Source organism: Salvelinus fontinalis, chromosome 10, assembly GCF_029448725.1.
Source record: "Salvelinus fontinalis isolate EN_2023a chromosome 10, ASM2944872v1, whole genome shotgun sequence".
NCBI lineage: Eukaryota > Metazoa > Chordata > Actinopteri > Salmoniformes > Salmonidae > Salvelinus > Salvelinus fontinalis.
This window is the reverse complement of record NC_074674.1, coordinates 21343699-21361553: the sequence shown is the minus strand read 5'-3', so window position 1 is coordinate 21361553 and position 17855 is coordinate 21343699. Positions and strand designations below refer to the sequence as shown.

General features: G+C 44.8%; 1 protein-coding gene across 4 annotated transcripts in view; it reads right to left on the bottom strand.

Moving 5' to 3' along the window:
• Positions 1–2973: 2973 nt before the first annotated feature.
• Positions 2974–17855, bottom strand: part of LOC129863807 (AP-3 complex subunit beta-1-like) — a 57051-nt gene continuing 42169 nt past the window's right edge. For all 4 annotated transcript variants that reach the window (XM_055936074.1, XM_055936078.1, XM_055936076.1 and 1 more), the window contains exon 27: positions 2974–3865. In XM_055936074.1, coding sequence (XP_055792049.1) covers positions 3712–3865 — 154 coding nt within the window. In that variant the 3' untranslated portion in view covers positions 2974–3711. The remainder of the gene's footprint in view (positions 3866–17855) is intronic.

Below are 17855 nucleotides of genomic sequence, written 5' to 3'. Positions count from 1 at the left end.
CGTATGAGGGCTAACACTCTGTCAAAGACATTGAATACAAGACCATGAAGGCTCGGTTGAGCTATTCTCCGTGTCGTTTCCAATCCTCTAGCTACAATCACACAACTCAGCCGCTGCCTACATCAAATTAGGAAGACGACGGAACTTTGAGATAGTAGATGTGGCGCTGTTGCCGTGGTGATCACAACAAGGAGAAAAACAGCCACCGACACCTGGTATAATTAGGACTCTGTTTACGTTCCAGTAATCAGAGTCAGACCATGTAGCTGGTCAGATGAAAACCATTATCAACTTAACTACCGTAGTTAAGTCGCTATCCTGCTTAAATTGAACCACTCTCCAGAAATAACTGTTTGTTTTATTGAGATGAAGAGAAATAAATCAAATTAAAAAGAAAAAATGTAGAACATTAAATCACTACTTAGACTGTGTCCTGCTTGTTTGTAATAGTGTTTGTAATATGCCATTAGAGTTACAGCAGACAAAGAAGAACATGCCTTTCTCACCTACATGCACAGAAGGTATGATTATTTAAATCGGGAAGAAGCATCCAGAGAATCCGGTCATGCAGCCATTCTGATTAATTAAATGAACATGGGTGTGGTAGTCCACCACCTTGCTAGTTGAGTTAGCTTTATTTGGTTGTTATCACATGATAAATGACTACTCTCTTTCTCCCATATTTCATGATTTGTGTTTTAATGGGAAATACCAATGTAGTCAATGTACAGATAGATGTAAGGTCCTCTCAAACACACACACACACACACACACACACACACACTCCATTAGTCAAACAACTCTACCACTAAGACACTCTTTTCTACACCACACCTAATGACTGAACGTGAAGGGAAATTGTATTCACAGTACTTAAGCGGGCTTACACAATCTTGTGACCCGCAGTCAATCCCAGTTCAAACTCAGTCGCTCACACACAGCAGATTCCTATAAGTTGCTAATAAAGTGAATTTGAACATGAGCATCTGAGAAACACATTCATCATAACAACACTGTGACTATCTTCATAGTGGGAGAAATATGGTTCAGCCTCACTGGGTCCGTGTACGAACCAACAGTCTGCCAGCGTTTGAAGAATATAGCTGATTTATAGAGCAACTCTAAAACCAACTATAAACCGACCGTGGTACTTATAGTCCTGATAGCATGCCTAATGTTCGACAGAATAGATAGAATGGGTTGTTATGTGTTCCAGCCTAATGGTCTAGTTCCATTAGGACCAACAGAGTGGTGATGGAGGTGTGTTTGTGAAGACGACGGCAGAGTGAAACACATTCGTCCCTTGCTGCCCGAGTCGGTGTGTATCAGCATCAGACCGTTCCCTCTCTAAATGTGACATAAAAACGTCACCATACCGGGGGTGTAAAAGCTCCAGATTTATATGCCAACGCGTGTGTGTTTGTAGCTCAGTGTGCGCTGTAAGTTACGGCTGCAGTAGGCCTTAACGGCTTGCGTCATAATGGAAGATCAAGCCTTTTTCCCCACAGTTGCCAGCTACAGTAGCAGCACCCAGGGTGTCTGTCCGTGCAAGGGGAAGACGGCATTAGTGTGTGTTAGTACCGTTTATATTTTAGTGCATATGTGTGTACCTGCAGCGGGGTATACGTATGTAGAGGTGGGAATGCGGCCTGTCGTGTGTGTATCTACTGTCGAGGTGTGTGTGTGTGTATGATGTGCCATGGTGTGTGTTTGTGCTGGGAACAGCTGGCAGGGGGGAATGGGTACGTAGGGAGAGGTGGTGGATGCTAGCGGTGCAGTGCTGACAGATGATCTGACAGGTGTTCTCTACAGCCCTCGGAGACACCTCGCTTATGAGCCGGAAAACACGGCCAGATGCAAACCACACACTTCGCCCATACTCAACAACACCTCACCCAAACCCAACACACACTATACTCGGACCCAAAACGCAGCCAGAAACAAACCACAAATGCACACAGCACCGTAATCTGACCCAACAGGCTAGAGCTGCCGCTTTCAAGGAGCGTGACGCTAATCCGAACGCTTCTAAGAAATCCTGTGATACTCTGCAGCGAACCATCAAAACAGGCAAAGCGTCAATACAGGACTAAGATCCACTCCGTCGGATGTGGCAGGGCTTGCAAACTACTACGAATTACTAAGGGAAACCCAGCCGCAAGCTGCTCAGTGACGCAAGCCTACCAGAGGAGCTAAATGCCTTCTATGCTCACTTCAAAGCAAGCAACATTGAACCATGCATGTGAGCACCAGCTGTTCCGGACGACTGTGTGATCACGCTCTCAGTAGCCAATGTAAGATCTTTAAACAGGTTAACATTCAGACAGATTACCAGGATGCGTACTCAGAACATGCGTTGATCAGCTGGCAAGTGTCTTCACTGAGACTTTCAACCTGTCCCCAAGAACGGGCTCGGTACGGGAACTTCTTGTATATAGTCTCGTTACTACCTCGTACCCCTGCACATTGGCTCGGTACCGGTAATTCTTGTATATAGTCTCGTTACTACCTCGTACCCCTGCACATTGGCTCGGTACCGGTAATTCTTGTATATAGTCTCGTTACTACCTCGTACCCCTGCACATTGGCTCGGTACCGGTAATTCTTGTTTATAGTCTCGTTACTGTTATTTTATTGTGTTACTATTTCTTTTTTTATATTTAGCAAATTGTACTTTTTAACTCTGCATTGTTGGGAAAGGGCTCGTAAGTACGCATTTCACGGTAAAGTCTACACCTGTTGTATTCGGTGCATGTGACAAATACAATTTTAATTTGACACTGCACACAAAGCCACGACCCAGTAACACTGCATCCTAATCCAACCCACACAGACACACCGCTGCACAATCCCAAGACACAGCCAGTAACAATGCACTCCAATGCACCGCAACCCAACCCACACACACTATAAGGTAACCCTACACACGAACCCAAAGCACACGCACCGCCATCAAGAGACAACCACTGTTCGTTCACTTAACCATTTTTAATAAATTCAGTTCATTTCACCAATAGTGATACAGACCTCAATGATTGATGAACACATTTTTGGTTACCTAAAAAACATAACTTTCTTCATTTATAAAGGCACTTCACAGGTGTTGCTCCGTTGGAAACGATATAAGGGTTTGGAATGGATGAGGCACAGTAACAGTGGAATTTTTTATATTGTCACACCAGATAGGTGGGGTGAAATGTGTTTTACAGGGTCAGCCATAGTAGTACGGCGCCCTAGGAGCAAATTAGGGTTAAGGGCACATCAAATATTTTTCACCTTGTTGGCTTGGGGTATTCCAACCAGCGGCCTTTTGGTTAGTAGCCCAACGCTCTAAACGCTAGGCTACCTTCAGCTAAAAAGAAAAGCACTATCTTGTTTATATCAATGTCATACACTATATAGCATCACGGTAGTTCATTCGTCTTGGCTTTTGGCTCTTGAAACGCTTCAGGAGGTTTCAAATTCCAATAACAGTATTTAAATAATGCTATAAGGAATCTAGGAGTGCTTTTCTCGAAGCAATAAAAAAAAAACGTTTCTGGAGACGATCTGAGATCTCCTTGCCTGCATGTATGAAAGTGGGTATTTGTGTGACAGAGAATGCAAGAGAGGAAGAAAAATGAAAGATCGGGAGAGAGAAAGACATTTGGATGAATGAGTTGGAGATATTCTTCTCGGTGTGTTGGAGTACTGGGGCTAGGGAGGGGCGCTCTAGGCCTGGGCCAGGGCCCATTTCAGGTCTCGGAGCAGCATGGGACCCATGACACTCTTCTCTGTGTTGATGGTGATCAGGGCTGTAGACTCCCCCCTCAGCTCTACCGTCACCAGCACCACAGCTCCACTACTGGCCGTCTTACCAGCAAACCTACAGGGAACAGGAGATCGGAGACTGGGTTACAACACTGACTGGATTACAGGACTGACTGGATAAAGGGTTACAGGGTAGCACGACCAAATAGATATATGAGAGAGGGTTACAGAACAGGTAACATGACAGGGTAACAAGACAGACTAAATACATGAGAAATGGTTACAGGAATGAGTAGATACAGGGTAACAGGACAGACTAAATACATGAGAAATGGTTACAGGAATGAGTAGATACAGGGTAACATGACTGACTGGATACAAGAAAGAGAGAATTACTGAACACACATTTAGTCTTTCATCTGGGGCTAGTACTCCAAGTTCAGAGACCAAAGTAAAGGCTGAATAGCTGACCTGTAACTAAACTGCATGAAACGCAAAATCAATGTGGGTGCCAGCTGCCTATGCACACCGAGCCCGTCATAAATCCTCAACTAAGAAACATTCCAAAAAACATGACAAATCCTGCAATTACACAGCATTAGTAAGAAGGTGTGTGAGTGAGTGGGAGAAGAGAGAGAGAGAGAGACAGGAGAGAGAGAGAGAGACAGTCTATTATCCAGCTAACTAAAAAGCCATTAGGGAGGAGACACACCATTCTGTCAATCAAACACATTCACCCCTTTTTCCCCCAGTGAGAGTGTGTGGAATCTGAGACCAGGGTGTGGGCCCCTGAGGAACAGCCCCCACCCCTCCTTCCCCCTGGGAGAATTCTCAGCAGCCCAGTTTCCTAGGACACCAGCCCCGCAGACAGGGGACCAAAATAGGGTGCACATGGTGCCCATTGAGGGTGCTAACAAGAGCCAAGCAGGGGCCCTGACCCGGGGTGACCCAGCCCCTATTTAGGGTGACAGGCCTGGGCTGAGCCCCCTCTCTCCTGTTCCCTCTGGTCCTCTGGAGCCCCACGTGGATGACAGGCTGACACCACCCAGCCATCTGCCTCCGTTTAGCACTACATCCCTGGGACAAAGACCCCCTGCGTGCCCCTGGTTAGGCCTCACAAATAACCGTTCTTAGGACTGACAACCAGCCCACAAAGACCCTCCTTCAGGCCTGATAATACCCCAGTAAAGAGCAGAGGAGAGAGGAGCCCCTCACAGCAGATCGAGCTGGAGCAGAGCCTGTAGGCAGGACCAGGGGTCACCAGCTGTCATCGTCTCCGGGTACAGATAAACGGCACGACCACCAATTAACACACACTGTGGCACGCACACACGCACACAGTAGTGTGTCTGGCTGTGCCTCTGGGGAGCGGCTAAATTACCATCAACAGAAGAGAGGGAGTTTATCAGGCAGCTCTCACAGTCCTCTCAGACTTAATTAAAATATTAGCCACTTCAACAGGATACACACTCCACTGAAAACACCACTAATCCCTCGCCCATCTTGCCCCTGCCCCTCTTGCCCTCGTCCCCTCCCTCCCTCTCCACTCTTTTCTCTTATTGTTAAATATTAAGTATTAGCCAAAAAGTGTGATGTAAGATCAGCAGTTGTATAGGCCTCAATATGTAATTTTGCCAAATGTGTTATTTATCACAGGACATCACATGTAATTGCACAAACAAGCGTTTTTAAAAGTCCTACCTAGCCACTGTGTTCTGTGCTTTAGCCTCTTTCCATGCCAGCAGCCCGAGGTGTGTGTGTGTGGTGTGTGTGTGTGTGTGTGGTCCCTGTGGCTTTGTTAATGGGTTTAGGATATAAATCTATCATTAACACCAACACTGCCCCGAGGCTGCTCTTTGAGGCTGCTCTCTCTCTCTCTCTCTCTGGAGACACTGGTTGGAACACTGCAGCCCAGGGAAGACTGTTGGATTTGTCACTGGATGGTGTGTACTTCTAAGAGAGTTTGGTTTGTGTGTGTGTGTGTGTTCTCTGTACAGGTCAGTTTGGTAGTGGTGGACAATTAGTTGATCCATTAGTTCTGTGCTGAAGGCCTCAGGGCAGGATGCTGCCTGGTTCTGATTTCACACACACACACACACACACGACTAGAGGAGAAAAATCATAACGGGGCACACACAGTGGAGACCCGAGGAGCATCCATTTACAAACCAGACGTGACCCAACTCTTTACTTACACACACAACCACAGAGAGAGCGATCAGCGGGGGTGATCGTGGTCTAAACCAGGTCATTGGTATGCCCGTGCTCTCTTCAGGCAGGCGTGTGTGGGTCTAAACACGGGATTAATTGCAGCGTATGAAAAGAAAATCATAACCCCTGGACTCAGAGGGGAGATTGGCATCGATCGCCAGGCTGCCGCTAAGCATCACTCTCCAATTATCTGTGTTTCTCCTCAGTGGAAAGAGCCTCACCCTGTTGCCATCTGCCTCCCCTGCACCTCCATCCCTCCATTCTCCTCCGCCTGCAAAACACTAAGTGGGCTTCACCTTTACATTCAAACTTAGGCTGTGTCAGGAAGAACAAGGTTCAGTCTGCCACCCACCACAACCAACTGGCTCTGAGATACTTAACAATTATGCCTGGTTGGATTTATATAGAGCTCTTGCAAGTGCTCAAAGCGCTTTGCATTTTGTGGATATATTCAACCCCCAAAAACACATATGGTGTTTTGACTGGTTAGTTAGTGGTTAAACAGAAATATCCTATCTTAATCCTGTGGTCAGACAGACCGCGGCTGCCTGGTGGACTAAACTAGGCCCTGCCTGGTTAAAACCATTAACGCGGTCCCAGCCACCCCACACTCTGTCCTGACTAAGCGTAGCTGGGGTTCACTGGCCACGTGATCCGACAAGTGTCCAAGACCAAGTGTCCTTCAGCAGGGTGGTCAGATCAGACCAGCTACAGCCAGACTCCTACTGTTATTAGAGAGCAGGACACTTCACAGGACACTGCCAATAAGGTCACTGACTGACCACACCACGGGCCCATATGGACACACCACTAGATGGAGGGAGGGAGATGAGGAGGAGGGGAAAAAGAAAAGGGAGAGAAAGTAGTGTCCACTTCACAAGGACAGATGTGTTAACTAATGCAGAGCTGGGGTTGGGGAGAGAGAGTACTCACACATACATTGTAATTGGTTATGTTCATAAATAACCACTGCTACCACTGTTTTCAGGGGTTCACAGCAAAGCTGTGAATACCTATTGTTAATTTCTGTGGAATTTATTTTCTTTACACGGTCAAATAACTAATATGCCACAAAGAAAGTAGAGGCCATAAGCAATTTGGTCAAAAAGAATGGCACCGATTGGCCTACAGGGGGAGCTGTTATAACAAGCCTCACTTAAACCCTCATATCCGTCACATCGTTTGACCTAGACTTAAAACTTTGTATGTAGGGGTCTTTCCTCATGCTGAACGAACTTGCCTCAGGGACCCATAAGGTCTGACAGGATGGAGGAAAATCGATCTTGGACATTTTTGAAAACCTTTGGAAAAACGTCTCATGAACCATAAGTCCAAATAACACAAATTTGGTATGTAGGCCCGTGGTACGTCACTTAACTTCGAGATAAGCTAAGGTATTGATTAACCAGGAAATCCGATTTCACATTTCCATTAATTCTTTGTAAATCCCCTCCACAATGTTCTATCAACTTAACTTTTTAAGGTCATCAATACATTATGATAAGTTTGGCAATGATATCTTTAAAAAAATGAAGAAAACTATGAACAATTCACTGTTTAGACTATGTAACATTAATGCTTAAAATAATCATAAAACATTTCTCATTGACTGAAAGTCAGATTCACTCCAAATTTGGTATTTTGACTCAATACATTCAAAGATGGTCACACTATACCTGCAGATGCATATTAGCCATATGCTAAAATATACAAAAATCCTTATTCTCATGAACCATAGGTCCAAAATGACAGCAAAATTGTCTTAAAATTAGTTTGAGAAAAGCTAAGGGAATGGTCAAAAGATGGCTGAATTACTGACAAATAAAAATATAATTTTTACACGTCCAGTAAATTAATCCACTCCAGTGGCCTATCAACTTGAAATCACTATAATGAACCACACCGAATTTGGTATTGACATAAGACAAGGAAACTATTAACGACTCATTCTTTGCATCTGTAACGCTGATGCTCAAAATAACCTTCTCCTCGTGAACCGCACGTCAGATTCACTCCAGATTTTGGATTTAGAGACTAATTTCATCAGTCTTTAAAAAGGGATACTTCAGGATTTTGGCAGTGAGGCCCTTTATCTACTTCCCCAGAGTCAGATGAACTTGTGAATACCATCTCTCTGTGTCTAGTATAAAAAGGAAGTTCGAGGCAGTTTCGCGAGACGATGCGAACTAGCATTAGCGCAATGACGACGTCTACGGGTATCTGCTAGCCTGCAGACGCCCGTAGACATGCTTGCAGACGCCCGTAGACATGCTTGCAGACGCCCGTAGACATGCTTGCAGACGCCCGTAGACATGCTTGCAGACGCCCGTAGACATGCTTGCAGACGCCCGTAGACATGCTTGCAGACGCCCGTAGACATGCTTGCAGACGCCCGTAGACATGCTTGCAGACGCCCGTAGACATGCTTGCAGACGCCCGTAGACATGCTTGCAGACGCCCGTAGACATGCTTGCAGACGCCCGTAGACATGCTTGCAGACGCCCGTAGACATGCTTGCAGACGCCCGTAGACATGCTTGCAGACGCCCGTAGACATGCTTGCAGACGCCCGTAGACATGCTTGCAGACGCCCGTAGACATGCTTGCAGACGCCCGTAGACATGCTTGCAGACGCCCGTAGACATGCTTGCAGACGCCCGTAGACATGCTTGCAGACGCCCGTAGACATGCTTGCAGACGCCCGTAGACATGCTTGCAGACGCCCGTAGACATGCTTGCAGACGCCCGTAGACATGCTTGCAGACGCCCGTAGACATGCTTGCAGACGCCCGTAGACATGCTTGCAGACGCCCGTAGACATGCTTGCAGACGCCCGTAGACATGCTTGCAGACGCCCGTAGACATGCTTGCAGACGCCCGAAGACATGCTTGCAGACGCCCGAAGACATGCTTGCAGACGCCCATAGACATGCTAGCAGAAGCCCATAGACATGCTAGCAGACGCCCATAGACATGCTAGCAGACGCCCATAGACATGCTAGCAGATACACTACATGACCAAAAGTATTGGGACACCTGCTTGTTGAACATCTCATTCCAAAATCATGGGCATTCAATCAAATGTATTAATAAGCCCTTTTAACATCAGCAGATAAAAAAGTTCTATACAGAAACCCAGCCATAAACCCCAAACAATGCAGATGTAGAAGCACGGTGGCTAGGAAAAACTCCCTAGAAAGGCAGAAACCTAGAGAGGAACCAGGCTCTGAGGGGTGGCCAGTCCTCTTCTGGCTGTGCCGGGTGGAGATAGCATATGACCATTAAGGCCAGATTGTTCTTCAAGATGTTTAAAAGTTCATGACGACCAGCAGGGTCATTCAGAGGTCAAGACAGGAGGTGCGAAAGAGAGAGAGAGTCAAAAACAGCAGGTCAGGGACAAGGTAGCACGTCCGATGAACAGGTCAAGGTTCCAGTAAATATGAAGTTGGTCACCCCTTTGTCACTATAATAGCATCCATTCTTCTGGGAAGACTTTCCACTAGCTATTGGAACATTTCTGCGGGGACTTGCTTCCATTCAGCCACAAGAGCATTAGTGAGGTTGGGCACTGATTTAGGAAGATTAGGCCTGGCTCACAGTCAGCATTCCAACTCATCCCAAAGTTGTTTAATGGGGTTGAGGTCAGGGCTCTTCGCAGGCCAGTCAAGTTCTTCTACACTGTTTGGACCTCTCTTTGTGCACGGGGGCATTGTCATGCTGAATCAGGAAAGGGCCTTCCCCAAACTGTTGCCACAAAGTTGGAAGCACAGAATCGTTTAGAATGTCATTGTACACTGTAGCGTTAAGATTCCCCTTCACTGGAACTAAGGGGCCTAACCCGAACCATGAAAAACAGCCCCAGACCATTATTCCTCCACCAGACTTTACAGTTGTCACTTTGTATTGGGGCATTTGTTTATTAGATTTGTACATCTGATTTGTCCATCAGATGGTGAAGCGTGATTAATCACGCCAAAGAACGTGTTTCCACTGCTCCAATGGCGTCGAGCTTTACACCACTCCAGCCGACGCTTGGCATTGTGCCTGGTGATCTTAGGCTTGTGTGCGGCTGCTTGCCCATGGAAAACCATTTCATGAAGCTCCCGACAAACAGTTCTTGTGCCGATTTTACTTCCAGAGGCAGTTTGGAACTTGGTAGTGAGTGTTGCAACTGAGGACAGACGATTTTTTACGCGCTACAGCGGTCCCGTTCTGGGAGTTTATCTGGCCTACCACTTCGCAGCTGAGCCGTTGTTGCTCCTAGACGTTTCCATTTCACAATACAGGCACTTACAGTTGACCAGGGCAGCTCTAGCAGAGCAGATATTTGACAAACTGACTTGTTGGAAAGGTGGGATCCTATGATGGTGCCACGTTGAAAGTCACTGAGCTCTTCAGTTCGGCCATTCTATTACCAATTGTCTATGGAGATCGCATGGCTGTATGCAAAATTTTATACACCTGTCAGCAACGGGTGTGATTGAAATAAACGAATCCACTAATTTGAAGGGGTGTCCACATACTTTTGTCTATATAGTGTACACATAGACTTCCAGTCATTGCGCTAACACTAGTTAGCAATTGCGCTAGTTACCAACTTCCTTCAAACTGCACGCATAGACATAAAACATGGTATCCATCCTCATTGCCAAAATCCCATAGTATCCCTTAAATGGTTTAGATAAATTTTTTGATGTGGCATTCAAATATGGCCGCACTGTACCTATAGATTTAGCATATAGACTCAATGAATTAGTCTCTAAAAGAACTGGAGAATCATTAGTTGCCGCATTTAAAAAAAAACGGCCACGCTACACCACACTAGGGCTATAAGAACTGAACCAACGGACATGGGGCCATGAAATTTGGTTTGTAAACGTCCTTAGAAGCTGTGCGAATAGAAAAGTCTCCGCAACCTTAGATTGGGACCAGTGGCATAATATATTCACACCCTTTAAGAAATGAACCATAATGTGTGCTATTCTCACAAATTGCCTTGAGAAATTCTGGAGAATCCCAATTGGCTTAACTAAAGGGTGTGGTGTATACACTTACCTGTTGTGTATTTCAATTTGCACATCACAATCAATACAATTTCTAAACCTTACCCAATTCACGGTAACACAGGTAACTACATGACGGACACGCTCAAATGCACAAGGAGTCAAGAACAAAACTGTTAAAAGAATTCTAAATTCACAAAATATTTGGTACGTAGATCTCTAATGAGTTTATTTTATTAAAGTCCCATAATTCAAAGATGACCGCAATACAGTGGCTTTGGAAGGTATTCAGACCCCTTCACTTTTTCCACTTTGTTACAGCCTTATTCTAAAATGGATTAAATAGTCTCCCCCCCCTCATCAATCTACACACAATACCTCATAATGACAATGCAAAAACAGGTTTAGACATTTTTGCAAATGTTAAATATTTAAAATAAAAAAACCTGATAACATTTACGTAAGTATTCAGACCCTCTACTCAGTAGTTTGTTGAAGCACCTTTGGCAGCGATTACAGCCTTGAGTCTTCTTGGGTATGACTCTACAAGCTTGGCACACCTGTATTTGGAGAGTTTCTCCCATTCATCTCTGCAGATTCTCTCGAGCTCTGTCAGGTTGGATGGGGAGCGTCGCTGCACAGCTTTTTTCAGGTCTCTCCAAAGACGTTCAATCGGGTTCAAGTCCGGGTTCTGGCTGGGCCACTAAAGGTCATTGAGGCTTGTCCCGATGCCACTCCTGTGTTGTCTTGCCTGTGTGCTTAGGGTCAATGTTCTGTTGGAAGGTGAACCTTCGATCCAGGCTGAGATTTTGGGATCTCTGTACTTTGCTCCATTCAGCTTTTACTCAATCCTGATTAGTGCCCCAATACCTGCTACTGAAAAACATCCCCACAGCATGATGCTGCCAACACCATGCTTCACCCTACTGAACCTGGTGCCAGGTTTCCTCCAGACGTGAAGGTTGGCATTCAGGCCAAAGAGTTCAATCTTGGTTTCATCAGACCAATCTTGTTTCTCATGGTCTGAGTCCTTTTGGTGCCTTTGGCAAACTTCAAGCGGGCCGTCATGTGCCTTTTACTGAGGAGTGGCTTCGTATTGGCCACTACCATAAAGGCCTGATTGTTGGAGTGGTCCAGAGATGGTTGTCCTTCTGGAAGGTTCTCCTATCTCCACAGAGGAACTATGGAGCTCTGTCAGAGTGACCATTGGGTTCTTGGTCACCTCCCTGACCAAGGCCCTTCTCCCCCGATTTCTCAGTTTGTCCGGGCAGCCAGCTCTAGGAAGAGTCTTTGTGGTTCCAAACCGCTTCCAATTAAGAATGATGGAGGCCACTATGTTCTTGGGGACCTTCAATGCTGCAGAAATGTTTTGGTACCCTTCCCCAGATCCGTGCCGACACAATCTTGTCTCGGAGCTCTACAGATAATTCCTTCAACCTCATGACTTGGTTTTTGCTCTGACAACTTTGGGACCTTATATAGACAGGTGTGTGCCTTTCCAAATTATGTCAAATTAATTGAATTTACCACAGGTGGACTCCAATCAAGTTGTAGAAACATCAAAGGTCATCAACGGAAACAGGATGCACCTGAGCTCAATTTCAAGTCTCATAGCAAAGGGTCTGAATACCTATGTAAATAAGGTATTTCAGTATTTTTTAAATTATTATTAATACATTTGCAAAAATGTTTTACTTAATTTTAGAATAAGGCTGTAAAGTAACAATTTGGAAAACGGTAAGGAGTCTGAATATTTTCTGAATGCACTGTATACCAATACACTAACATTGAAAATATTTCACAAATCTTAACCTAAACCATTAGTCAAATTTATCCCAGAATTGGTATATAAACTCAATACTTTAAGAATGATTAACTGCTTCATCAAACCTACAGGCCAAACTTAACTTGCATCGTAAGAGTAGGGGTGTTAACCCCGGTGTCCTGGCTAAATTCCCAATCTGGCCCTCAAACCATCATGGTCACCTAATAATCCCCAGTTTACAATTGGCTCATTTCATCCCCCTCCTCTCCCCTGTAACTATTCCCCAGGTCGTTGCTGCAACTGAGAACGTGTTCTCAGTCAACTTACCTGGTAAAATAAAGGTAAAATAAAAAATACAAATAAAAATCATCCTTGTGGTATTGAGAAAAACACGGTAACACATTCACTGATTGCACATTAAGGAAGACAGTCCCTATATGATAGTGCTTGCTTTGTTATCCAAATGATAGATTTTTTCCTTTGTCATCCTGTGAATCCCGTTCATTGCAGCTCACATCTATATTTATTATTTGGTTGCACATTCAGCAATAAAGTTCACAAACCCAACACAAATTAGACGCCGCAGAATAATAAAACAAATATTATTACGCCATGAAAGTTCTTTAGACTGCAAATTGTTGGAATTACAAGTGCTAATCAAATAACGATTATGACAGCTATGATTATTTAAATAATGAAATAACATATTGAACATCCTCATTCATTTAAGACTAATAGGACAAAAAAGTTTATTTGTATTTAACTTCGTATATCAGTCATCACCAAATGGAAACAAAACTGGATATATGAATAGATTATATTGAAGCAAAGCGAAAACATGAACAATTCCAAAGGTGCACTTTTAAAAATGAAGGTCTCTAACCAACCAAAGCATACAAATACAATCAAATTTGCTTTCAAACTGAGTGAAAAATAGAGCAGATTTATTCTATTCCTCCTGTTTAGACATAAACAAGAACAGCTTTTTCTACATTTGCTTTTCTGCTTGATTTATTGCCAGCCTCCTTTCCAGCAATCAATTGGGCTGTGTTGAAGTGGTGGTTAGGTTTCCTCGCTTACAACAGGGCTGCACCCTGCTGGTGATTAACGGGACTACATGTCTGATGTAACACACACACACACACACACCAAAGATAACCTGAGATATGCAGTAAAGTACCCCAAAATAATATTCAAATAGCCACAACAAATGTAACAGTTTTCTAGCTAATAGCACCACACAATATAAATGGTATCACATGATACCATTTTCAGATCATTATTTCTACATTAAGTCTGAACCTTGACCCCCAGGCATGGATGTGCTGGTGCCCAGGCCAGAGCAGCCTGTCCCTGGGGAGAAGTGGAGAGGGGGTCCTAGTGGAGGTCACCTCCATCACAGTAATATTAATGCAAAGTGACCTCCACAATGAGCTCTCAGCGTCTGTATCCACTCATATCGATCCCTCTCATTCCTACTGTGTGCGTTTGTCAGCATTAGTCTGTGGGTCTGTGTCTGTGAGCACTAGTAGTTGTGCAGCTTCGACCCACCTATGAGATACCGCCACCCATTTGGGATTTTCAGATCTGAAGGAAACCGTAGATGGCTCCACCTAACCTTACAGTATATACCTGACCCCTTCAGCTCTGCAGACACAGAAGGGGAGGCTCTTCGGTAGGCTTTGGTGGTATCCAGATTTTCATATTGTCATTCCATCCTTCTCTCATACAGGAATGTATGGTATTACCGGCATATGACACAAGGGGGCGCTAAAAACGCTAAGAAATCCCATTAGGACTCTAACAGAATGCTATCCAAATCAGCACAAACGAATAGCAAAATCAGACGCTGTTAGCTAAAGATTTTGCAAAGACAAGCAAATCCAGCTCATAAAGTTATAGCTAGTAGCTACCAAATAAAATGTTCGGTGAGTGTGGTCATTTACAAGAAACAAGTGAACGAGAGAAATTCTGCAAATTAACAAATTAGTGATGCATGCTTTTCTGAAGGAAGGGCAGCATGTGTACACAGAGAACAGAGGAGAAAATAAAACACTAGTTGGAAGCACAGGGGAAAAAATGACAACCTAACCAGAGCTCTTTGACTTCTGGAAGAAAGCCAGAAGATATCTGATGGCAAATATTTAGTAGTGACTTGCATACAAGTGTAACTTCATCATCTCATGTGCGCTGCACAACAGAGACTTACCGATAGAGCTTCAAGTTCCTCGGCGTACACATCACTGACAAACTAAAATGGTCCACCCACACACACAGTGTGGTGAAGAACGGGCAACAGCGCCTCTTCAACCTCAGAAGGCTGAATATATTTGTCTTGGCACCTAAAACCCTCAAACTTTTACAGATGCACAATTGAGAGCATCCCGTCGGGCTGTATCACCACCTGGTACGGCAACTGCACCGCCCAAAACCGCAGGGCTCTCCAGAGGGTGGTGCGGACTACCCAACGCATCACCGGGGGCAAACTATCTGCCCTCCAAGATACCGACAGCACCCGATGTCACAGGAATGCCGAAAAGATAATCTAGAACAAGAACCACCCGAGGCACTGCCTGTTCACCCCGCTATCATCCAGAAGACGATGTCAGTGCAGGTGCATCAAAGCTGGGACCGAGAGACTGAAAAACAGCTTCTATCTCAAGGCCATCAGACTGTTAAACAGCCATCACTAGCACATTAGAAGCTGCTGCCCTATATACAGTTGAAGTCGGAAGTTTACATACACCTTAACTAAATACATTTAAACTCAGTTTTTCACAATCCTTGACATTTAATCCTAGTAAAATGTCCCTGTCTCAGGTCAGTTAGGATCACCACTTTATTTTAAGAATGTGAAATGTCAGAATAGGGTCTCTAGGGTGGCGCAGTGGTCTAGGGCACTGCGCCACCAGAGTCTCTGGGTTCGCGCCCAGGCTCTGTCGCAGCCGGCCGCGACCGGGAGGTCCGTGGGGCGACGCACAATTGGGCTAGCGTCGTCCGGGTTAGGGTGGGTTTGGCCGGTAGGGATATCCTTGTCTCATCGCGCTCCAGCGACTCCTGTGGCGGGCCGGGCGCAGTGCGCGCTAACCAAGGGGGACAGGTACACAGTGTTTCCTCCGACACATTGGTGCGGCTGGCTTCCGGGTTGGAGGCGCGCTGTGTTAAAGAAGCAGTGCGGCTAGGTTGGGTTGTGCTTCGGAGGACGCATGGCTTTCGACCTTCGTCTCTCCCGAGCCCGTACGGGAGTTGTAGCGATGAGACAAGATAGTAATTACTAGCGATTGGATACCACGAAAATTGGGGTGAAAAGGGGGTAAAAAAAAAAAAAAAAAAAAAAAAAAAAGGATCTCTCTGTACTTTGCTCCGGTCAGCTTTCCCTCAATCCCGACTAGTCTCCCAGCTTGCTCAGTTTCGCCGGGCGGCCAGCTCTGTTATGGTGGTTCCAAACTTCTTCCATTTAAGAATGATGGAGGCCACTGTGTTCTTGGGGAAATTCAATGCTGCAGAAATGTTTTGGTACCCTTCCCTAGATCTGTGCCATGACACAATTCTGTCTCTCGGAGCTCTCCAGACAATTTCTTCGACCTCATGGCTTGGTTTTTGCTCTGACATGCACTGTCAACTGTGGGACCTTTAAATAGACAGGTGTGTGCCTTTCCAAATCATGTCCAATAAATTGAATTTAACACAGACGGACTCCAAGTTGTAGAAACATCAAGGATGATAAATGGAAACACCTGAGCTCAATTTCAAGTCTCATAGCAAAGGGTCTGAATACTTAAGTAAATAAGGTATTGCTGTTTTTATTATATTTAAATATTATATATTTTTTTTACTCCTTTTTCTCCCCAATTTCATGATATCCAATTGGTAGTTACAGTCTTGTCCCATCGCTGCAACTCCAGTACGGACTCGGAAGAGGCGAAGGTCGAGAGCCATGCGTCCTCCGAAACACAACCCTGCCAAGCCGCACTGCTTCTTGACACACTGCTCACTTAACCTGGAAGCCAGCCGCACCAATGTGTCGGAGGAAACACCGTACAACTGGCGACCGTGTCAGCGTGCATGTGCCGGGCCCGCCACAGGAGTTGCTAGAGCACGATGGGACAAGGACATGTTTTACACATTTGCAAAAATGTCAACAAAAAAATATTTTCACTTTGTCATTACACAATCAACATGTAGATTGATGTGATAAATAATTTACTCCATTTTTGAGTAAGGCTGTCATGTAACAAAATGTGAAAAATGTCAAGGGGTCGGAATACTTTCCGAATGTATACAGTTTTCCTGCACAAGCCTACAGCTAGGCCTTGGGTCGTATCCATGAAGCATTTCAGAGTAGAAAATTGGTCTTAAGTGATAACAGGAACATTTTACTCCGACTCTTACGGGTAAAAATAAACAAGAGTCTCACCTAGTCGACAGGTATTATGGAGACCTCATGAGCCATACTAACCGGTGAAAAAGCCACCTTCCAGGCGGGAGTGTGATGAGACTATGGACATGTTCTAAAATCTGGACGAGGGGTTGCGTTGCGCACCGCTTGTCACTCATTGCTTCAAGTCACACCCACCAAACGGAGCAAACGTTCAAGAAAGCAGAAAACATTTAAAATCCTGCTTTTAACAACCATTATACTGTATGATTCAGTACAATATGCCTATCACATTCAAAATATCAGAATTGGTAAAAAAAATTAAAAAGGTTATGCATGACAACATATTAACCAAGAATTAAGAGTAAATTAAGGTGAAAATGATATCAAAGGGTTTACCATCGCAACATTTGGATGTACATTCACAATCAAGCTGGCGATGCTTCATCGGGATTGGTTATTCCCCAATATTTGAAAAATGTCAATTAGCACCATAGATTCTATTTCGATCAGAGAGAAAGAAGCATATAGATGCTCCTTGTATCTTTGGTTGTCACCTTTCCTTTGCGATACCTCAAACTGTCGTGATGACCAGCTGAGATACTTTTAGGAGGTGATTTTACTCCTGGCTCAGTTTGTCTGAACCGTTTGTCTGAACATCCTAAAACCTACTCTGAGCTGGGATTATTTTTGTCTTAAAAAAACAGGTTAACAGGAATTCCTAGGAACTTTTCTGAGACCCTTTGTGG